Raw genomic sequence first — 8928 nt, 5'->3', positions numbered from 1 at the left:
ACCTAAACCAAGAGATAAAAATTTGATCGTAGTAGCACTTCAAAACAATAACAAAATTCAAAATATAACTTTCAAATAATGGGTGTGGCAGGATAGCCAATTTTAGTGGGCCATAGCATACAGTACAGCCCCTAGATTTGATTGGAAAGAGGTATATAATGGACAAAATTAATAAATTTAACATGAAATTTGTAGGCTAAGAAATTATGGTGTTTCAAAACTATAAAAATTATAAGCAAATAATAAAACCTGATTTTTCCTAAAGTGCAGCATGTTCATGATCTTCTAAAGTGAAAGCCAGAAATACTACTGAATTATAAAATTAAATTGAAATTATATTCTTGACAGGTTAGTCAAAGAAAATTTGATGATGTATGGCCCAAATTACGTGTTCTTGCTCGTTCATCACCTCAAGACAAGTTCACTCTGGTCAAGGGAATCATTGATAGTAAGCTGAATCCAACAAGGGAAATAGTAGCAGTGACTGGTGATGGTACAAATGATGGACCAGCATTAAAGAAAGCTGACGTTGGCTTTGCTATGGTAAGCTTCAATAAATTAAAATAAATCATCTCCTTTTGTTAAAATGGTGACTGTTTCTAGAAGACTTTCCCAAACCAGCTAGCCTGCACTTCTTACTGTTGGCAATTCAGTGTAAAACAATAACTTGTGACACAGCATGCAAAAAGGAATACAGGAGATGATTGCAAAGGTCATGTCTGCAGTCACAAGTTACAGTCAGGTCTAGCATGAGAAGGACCAAAATTAATATTTGCTGCCAGAAATGCAAAGTATGTGTATGTTATTCACTTTCACTTTTTCCCATCAGCATGCTTACAAACATCAATTTTTTTGCACAGTTTATGGTGTTAAAATTAAAATCATTCACTGTGTCAATCAATGGTTTGTTTCTAAGTTTTGTTGATTTAAGTAATTGAATTGTTGTATTTCCTTGTCAGGGCATTGCAGGCACTGATGTTGCTAAAGAAGCATCTGATATCATTCTTACTGATGATAATTTCAAGAGCATAGTCAAAGCTGTGATGTGGGGCCGTAATGTCTATGACAGTATCTCTAAGTTCCTCCAGTTTCAGTTAACAGTTAACTTGGTTGCTATTATTGTGGCATTTGTAGGAGCCTGTGTTGTTCAGGTAGGTAAGGGCTGCAATAATTTATAATTGCACTTCTTTTGAGTGTAAATGCTAGCCGTAATTATAGGATTTTATTTTATTGCAAAAAAAAAAGGCAGCCATGAGTCAAGAGTGAGACGGCTAAGCTACTGTAAAAACATTTACAGTCATTAGTTTGTGGTTTTAATGTTTGGTGGGGCACCCTGTGCTATACTGTAACAAGCAACATTCTCAAGATTTTTCTGTCATTCATAGTTATGTGAGTTTTGACTTAAACTTCATAGTTTTACAATATCTTAATTAAGAGTTTGCAGACATGCAAAGGGACTTCTTGCATGCACTTAATTGTTGCATGTAGAGTTTACTCTATGGGACATGTCCCCTTAAAATGTTTACACCCTTCAACCAAGTGAAGGACAAAACAGCAAAGTTGAGATTGCCTAACTTGTATTTTTTTTAATGAAAGCTAGTGTAAAGAGTCCAAAAACAGCATTTACACACATCCAAATAAATGTGAAATTTTGTGGTCATTAATATTCCAGCATAAACCATGAGATTCAGAACATAAATACCATGCAGTAAAAGATTCTTTAACTGATGACATTGGAAAAAACCAAAGCAATTGACTTCAAGTAGATTGCTCAGAAAATCACTTCTCCAGTTTTCAATAGGTTAATTTTTCATTTGGTTACTAGAACTTGCCCCTTCATTTTAAACAAGTTTGATTTTGTGGACACACTTTTGGTCCATGCAACTGATAAGTTTGTGTGTAATTATTATAGGTGAGTCCATTGACTGGAACTCAACTGCTGTGGGTAAATCTTATCATGGATTCATTTGCATCATTGGCATTAGCTACAGAGCCACCAACAGAGGATTTGTTGCAACGTAAACCATATGGCCGCACAAAGCCACTTATCTCCCGTACCATGATTAGGAACATACTTGGTCATGCTATCTTCCAACTGGTAGTCCTGTTTATTCTTGTGTTCTTGGCTGATGATATGTTTGACATTGAAAATGGTTATTTGGAGACCACACGTTGTAAACCCACCGCTCACTCCAGTATTGTCTTCAATACGTTTGTCTTGCTGCAACTGTTCAATGAAATTAACTCACGAAAAGTACATGGCGAGAGAAATGTATTTGCAGGAATCACCCATAATCCTGTTTTTGTGATCATAATGGCAGGAACCTTTGTAGTCCAGGTAGGAAATCTTACATTAACAGTGTGATTACTACAGCTGTAGGTTTAAGAACACATGTGGGAACGTCTTGCTGACATTATTGACTTACGGTACTTCAGAAAAAATGCCTTTCTGATAAGATTAACTTGGTACTCCACTGTTATTATTGTACTTGATCCAAAACCAGTGTCATTTTCCTTGTACTTTCATTGGGCATGGAGAGTCATCTTTCGTTTATCTTATGTTACAAGAAGGTAAAACTGAAGTCTCGGAGGAAAAATTCTCTGAGAAAAGTAGAAACCCGACAAACTCAAGTCACGTTTGATGCAGAGTCCAGGAAAAAAAATGTAAGTTGCTCCCCATTTTTGATTAATAAATTAATAGGACAAACATAGGACATAGGACAAAGTAGATTGTACACAAAATCATTTTTTTAACCTCTGATTTATTACACCCAGACAAATGAAAAAGTAAAGGTTGCTTATGTTGTATTTAATTGTTTTCCTCTGGTTTGATTTTTTCAATCTAGCGGAGCAACACCACACCTTCTTTAGAAACTAAACCTTTATCCTAAATGTGAAAGAATGCTTTACTTGAGTAGTTAGCTTTCATGTAAGGTTGGGGACACAGCATGGATTTTAGTAATTAGGGTCAGTGCTTAACCCTAATCATTAAGCTGAACTGGTGACCATAACGGTAATCAGTTAAATTTACTGAACAAGCATTCACATGCAATAATTATTTTCTTTGATAGCATCAATCCATCATAATAATCTTAAAATGATTTCTCTAGTTTATTTCATACATTCTACTTTGAAAGAGTTCTAATTAATTACAGAAAGATGCCCAAATATGTTAAAATGGCAGTGTTATAAAAAATTAAACCAGTTAAAAAAATCAATCTAGGGGAAAAATAGTTCAACTACAACACTTCTAAAACTGATTCTTTCAAGGGGCTGTTGGAATTTGGAAGTTTCCTAAATATTCATTCATCTAAGTATGATTGTGTGTGTCCAATGTAAATAGCAGGTTTATCAAGCAAAACTCTGTTCTGTTGGTGGCTGTTACAGTTCACTTACATTCATTGTTTGCATCAAACTTTCCTCAGGACATAGAATTATAACTCAAAAAGTGTAAAGTAACAGCCTTCAAGAGTGGCAAGTGGTGCCCTAATTTGTTTAATCCGTAGTAACTAGTCTAGTCACCAAGTTGCCATTTTGCTAGTTCCAGTATCTCACCATCTTAAGCTCTTGGTTGTTTTTATGCTTTGTAAATCCTTTTTGTCGAGAGATTATAATATGCTTGCTTATATTTATGTACCGTATATGCTTTTTGTATGTTGCACTCATTACTTCACAAACAAATGTTTTTTGTATGTCACACTCAATACTTCACAAACAAATCCTTTCTCAACTTGGTGAGACCAATGTTCAAGGTTTACCTGTAACCTACACTACAATGTATATCTAGACCTTGCATAAAATCATCTGTGGTTTTTTGATGCCCAAGTGAAGGAAATTTGACAGTGGATTAAATATTGAATTCACATGGAAAAGAAGGCATGTGAGTTTCTGAAGTGCCATTCAGCTTTTATCTGTCCAAGCAATGAACACATCAAAAAAGTCAGGGTTGAAGGAAATTAAAGTAGTCAAGCCCAAACAGGTTTTCAAAGCAGGCTTTGAAATTCTGGTGCCAGCTCTTTTAATTAGTTTTTTGGCACATGGTGACCATGTGGTCACAATTTCAGACCCTGAAAAAATGTATCAAAGTGGGAAGTATATTTGAATCAAGGTGCATTTATCGTCTCCTTTTCTTTTCAGATTCTTATCATTCAATTTACTGGCAAGGCGTTCCATGTTGCTGGTCTTGGATGGGAGGAATGGCTTTGGTGTATTTTCTTAGGCTTCTCTGAGCTGGTGTGGGGACAGCTAGTCCTTACAATACCCAAAACATCCTTCCCCAAACTTTGCCGGTTTGGTACAAAAGAGCTGCCCCTTCCTATGGAACCTGATGGACCAAAAGATAGCAGAGCTCGATTGCTGTGGATACGTGGCCTAACAAGATTGCAACATCAAGTAAGATTTGATCAGTGTTGGTACTGATTATAGAAGAGTTTAGTGCAAAGCTGGTAGTAGTGAAATTTTTTTTAAATTTAAGTTTTGTTAAAAGTGGGCAATTTCTGACCAGAAACACAGATAGGCCATTTTGGGCAGAGGTTTCAATTAAAGCTACTTACTGGCAGTCAACCACCACTTATAGGGTCTCCTATGACCATTTGTTTAGCTTCAGACCAGACTCTTGTGTTTGGGTTAGAGCTGCTATCAGCACTGTCTGTTCCATCACTAAGCCGCCTATGGAAAAAGTTATTGGAACCTGTGATAAAAATTATTTTGTGTGGTGCAGTGGGACTGTTTTTATCCTAGTTTGGGTTGTCCTCTACTGTTTTCCATGAACAGAATTGAAATGCCCCAATTACTCCAAATTTACTTCCTTTGTAGAGGTTATTTTAAAGAGTTTTAACGCTAAGCCCAATTATCATTGTTGACGATATGATTTATTAATAGTACAGGGGTTTCAATAAGTTACGTAGTAAATGGCTGGTTTTGTGAAGTAGGTTGCTGTGGCAGGAAAGGGGCCATAAGGCCTCTTTTCCCAAGGGAAGGAGGTGCGGACCTGCTCCCTCTTGAAATCTAGGAGCTCGGAAATGGCATGTCTAGCAATCTGGGCAACAACATCTATCATAAATATTTAAATTATTAACACGTGGCTACATTTGGCCAAGTAAAGAGGACAATATTATATTGTTTTGCACTCTCGATCTTTTGTTGAAATACAACAAAATAACCCCTCCAGCTGTGCGCTTTCTAGTTGTGTCTTCCGTTTTTGATAAACAACACTTGGAAAATTGGAATGACTTAGTGAATGTGATATAGGCAACATTTGGCACCAGTCCTTCTCCTGTATTCATTCAACATGGCAGAGTACCGATAGATATCGCGTTTGTGCGCGAGTGGTTAAAGCAAGTGCAAATAACTAGGAATTCATAAAAATATCCAATGTCCAAAAAGGAGCAGAACATACAAGGAAAGGTTTCTTTATATTCTAGTTGTTTTATTGAATTAAAATAAATTAAAATGGATCAAAGTGAAACGGCGAGAATCGTGTAATTTATTGAAAAAGTAGGCAGCGATAACATAGGGAGTAGCCGACGGAATTCGCTGGTTACCGGCTTCTAATGAAACCTCTGAATATTGGTAGCTGTTAAATAATATTTTTTTTCTGTTCATGTAAGTTTACTAGCCTCGTTGGCATGTGGCTATAAAATGAAGTTGGTGAGGCTAATTAGCACAAAGTTAAAAGAACAATACATCAGCTCACATTTTTTGCATTCAATCGTAACAATGCTGTAAGCAAAAAAGTTTTTGGGACACCTGAAAAGAAACCCATTTCCATTACATTAATTAATGATCTCTGTGTTTCCTTTCTTTGAATCAATGCCCCCCCCCCCCCCCTCCCCTCCCCCTTTTGAATGTTTAGATTCTGATTCTGTGCTTACCCTGACATTAAAAGCAGTCATAGTGAAAGAACAATGCGTGTATCATCATCATAATTCCTTGTGATTTGTTTTTCAGATCCGTGTTGTTAATGCATTCAGAAGTGTTATTGATGGACGCAGTCAGCGTGCAATAGCATCTCCTGCCGTTTTTAACTCACTTTTAGCACCTGTACGCACAGCAATGATTTACGAAGATGAGGATTATCCACGCCTCGTTGAAAATAAAGATGGAGGAGGCGTAGCAATACCGCGGTATGCAAGTGTGGAAAGTGCTGTATAACAGTTATATCTGATGCATAGTTTTGCTAATACATCAATTGTTCTTGCTTAAAGCTGATCCCCAAATCATTTAAAGACCAAGGTGATTAGGTGCATTCCTTAACAGTTACCATGATCGTCTGTGATTAACACACTTGATGATGATGATGATGTTGCCTTTAAGTGCTACCGTGGAATTAAGCATATTTCACATGCATCCAGTCATTTAATTTGCTCTTGAATCATTTAAAAATCTACTTGACTGTGGTTAATTAAGCAAATTAATGCACTTGTTTCACATCCGCCACTTTCAAACTGTGAACTAAAATAAAATTAATTTTTACCTACTAATCCTAAGTGGTTAACTCTGTCAACTAACATTTTCTTAATCTATACAGGTGATTTTGATTGCTGTGGAAGCACCTGCTGCAGGCATTTTAAGCCCTCCTTACTTAGTAAACTCATTTGATGGTGTGAAAACAAACAAAATAACAAAGGGAATCACTGATAAGTTACATTAGGTACAATGATCATGTGTGGAAAAATCTTCTTGTCTCAGTGACATAAGTAATAATGTAGGGTATGTACTAATTAGTTTGAAATTTCGGTATTATGTAACAGTGTGGCTTGTTTAACAACTTGCACAATTCACTGAATGACTATCCCTGAAAAATGGTTATTTCCATTTACTCACCATTCTACCTTGGCGGTTATTTGTACAAAAAACAAGGGCTATCTAGATCAGTGAAGAGTAACTAAATAGCACTATTTTCATGTAGGAAAACCTCTCAACGTACTGTCTTTTAAGTTGGTGAAACTAGGCATTAGTGAGAAAACCATATTCAAGCATATTCAGTAGTAGGACAACTGCAACTCAACTGTCTTCTTCTATCCAAGGGCCTGTTTCTGGAAAGTCCCAAGAACTTTTCGGGCCCGAAAAGCCAGTCGTCAAACTGCAATCTGCTTATTTTGAAAAGCTGATCCTTTAACATGTTTTTAATGTAAGAAAAAGGAAGAGGATTGCGAAGTTTGATGGCTTGGAACCTCGGCGTTGCGAAGATATAAAGGGAATTGTGGCACCCGAAATAGGCCCGAAAACTTTCGGGACTTTTGAGAAACAGCCTACAGGTCAGTGTAGACTGCGGAACAAGTCTTTGGATTTTCATAGTTAATTGAAGTATGATCGTCCGGGTGAGTGTTGTCCTGAGAAGGGCTGTTTAGGATGACATTGACTGACGTTTCAACAACCTGGGCGGAAGTCATCTTCAAAGTCAAGTGATTTGTGTAACGTCAGTGGATGATAGAAGCACTGTGGTCATTGTACACATCTGGCCGTTATACCATCTGCTGGCATTGTACAAATCACTTAAAAAAATAAATTAGGAAAACTAAAAGTTAAAAACCACTTGTTTTGGAATACGTCAGTGGGCTAAAACAAAGTAGTTTATGGTTTGTCAGCAAGAAAGAGGAGAGTATCACTGTATCACATGCCCTTCAATTGGTCAAATTAACGTGAAACATTCAATTATTGGTCTATTTGGTAAAGGGATGTGCAAAGAATATCTTTGTGTGCCGACTGGCTGTGCTTCAGACTCCGTCCTCTTTCTGATAAACTGTCAGGGCAAGTGTTGTACTCGCGTTGAATTAAACTTTAATTAGCAATATTTCGCTGACAATCTTATCAACCAGTACAATGTTATTTTTTTATACATTTCCGAGTGATTTTTTTTCGTAATAATTATAATTTAATAAATTATTGACGTTGTTGAAGAGTCTTAATGTAATAGTATACGGTTTAATTAATGGACATACTAATGTAAGGGATCATTTCTTCATAGGGTTTACATCATGAAATAATGTAATCAGTGAGTTGAGTGTCTTGTCACCACTCACTACAATAATAAGGGAACAGTGAAACATGGAATGTTGGTAGCTCAGCACATATTTAGCTGCAAACTATGATAAACAGCTTTTGTAACAGTCACGGAAATTTGTGACTTGTTTGCTTTTGTGTGAACAAAACTCGTCATATCAAATTCAGGTGATTCAGTGATTATAGGAAAGCTGATACTACGTTTACAGTGCATTTAAATACCGGAAACTGAAAGAAGCTTTGGTCAGACAAGTTGCATACTCCCCAATATGATCCAGTTAAACTCAAACTTGATCTGAGGGAATGTACCAATGAAAAGGTGTTATTAATTTTTAGAAGACTGAAGCACGCCCACCCCACCCCACCCCCAAATGAACCTAGTTTAGTTTTCACGGGTCCTCGTACTCTTCGAGGGTGTTAATACTGCGATGAATATAAGTTTGACCCGTAGTTTTTTTCGTGTCTTCCTCAAAGGTGATCGAGTTGAGAGAGAGCGTGTCTCTGAAGGTGCGTGCGCATGACTCGTTCCGCGTGCGCGTTTTTTCCTGTCGCGCGCTCCTAAGTTCACTTCCAGTAAGAGTAATTATATGCAAACAGGAAGTGAAAAATGGTGGTTAATTTGCACCAGCAGTCATTGCTCAATGATTACTTCGCACTTTTATTGCTAGAGAGAAAAAACTCCATTCTGCGTTCATCTCAGTATAGACCAAATCGGCTAACTAAATGTTGTACCCAATTCAAACCCTTTGGGAATAAAAGGTTTTGTTCCAGGTGTTTCCATATGATTTAAACATGAATGCTACGTTATCATGCAAATACAATACACAAAGTATCTTAATCCCGGGAGATTTGAATTGGGTACAACATTGAGTTAGCCGATTTGGTCTATTGAGATACAATAGCGAACAATTATTTTTTTTGTAA

General features: G+C 36.8%; 1 protein-coding gene across 6 annotated transcripts in view; it reads left to right on the top strand.

Annotated features, from left to right (window-relative positions):
• LOC138000793 (plasma membrane calcium-transporting ATPase 3-like) overlaps positions 1–8376 on the top strand; it is a 37475-nt gene extending 29099 nt beyond the window's left edge. For 3 of the 6 annotated variants that reach the window (XM_068847439.1, XM_068847437.1, XM_068847438.1), the window contains 5 exons: positions 349–543; positions 960–1151; positions 1913–2338; positions 4138–4392; positions 5950–6284. In XM_068847439.1, the coding sequence (XP_068703540.1) occupies positions 349–543; positions 960–1151; positions 1913–2338; positions 4138–4392; positions 5950–6153 (1272 nt within the window). In that variant the 3' untranslated portion in view covers positions 6154–6284. Of the gene's footprint in view, positions 1–348; positions 544–959; positions 1152–1912; positions 2339–4137; positions 4393–5949; positions 6285–6529 lie in introns of those variants that run through there. The other 3 variants (XM_068847442.1, XM_068847441.1, XM_068847440.1) reach the window with 2 other exon arrangements.
• The last annotated feature ends 552 nt before the right edge of the window (positions 8377–8928 follow it).

The sequence above is a fragment of the Montipora foliosa genome, chromosome 4, assembly GCF_036669935.1.
Source record: "Montipora foliosa isolate CH-2021 chromosome 4, ASM3666993v2, whole genome shotgun sequence".
NCBI lineage: Eukaryota > Metazoa > Cnidaria > Anthozoa > Scleractinia > Acroporidae > Montipora > Montipora foliosa.
This window is presented reverse-complemented; position numbering and strand designations above follow the sequence as displayed.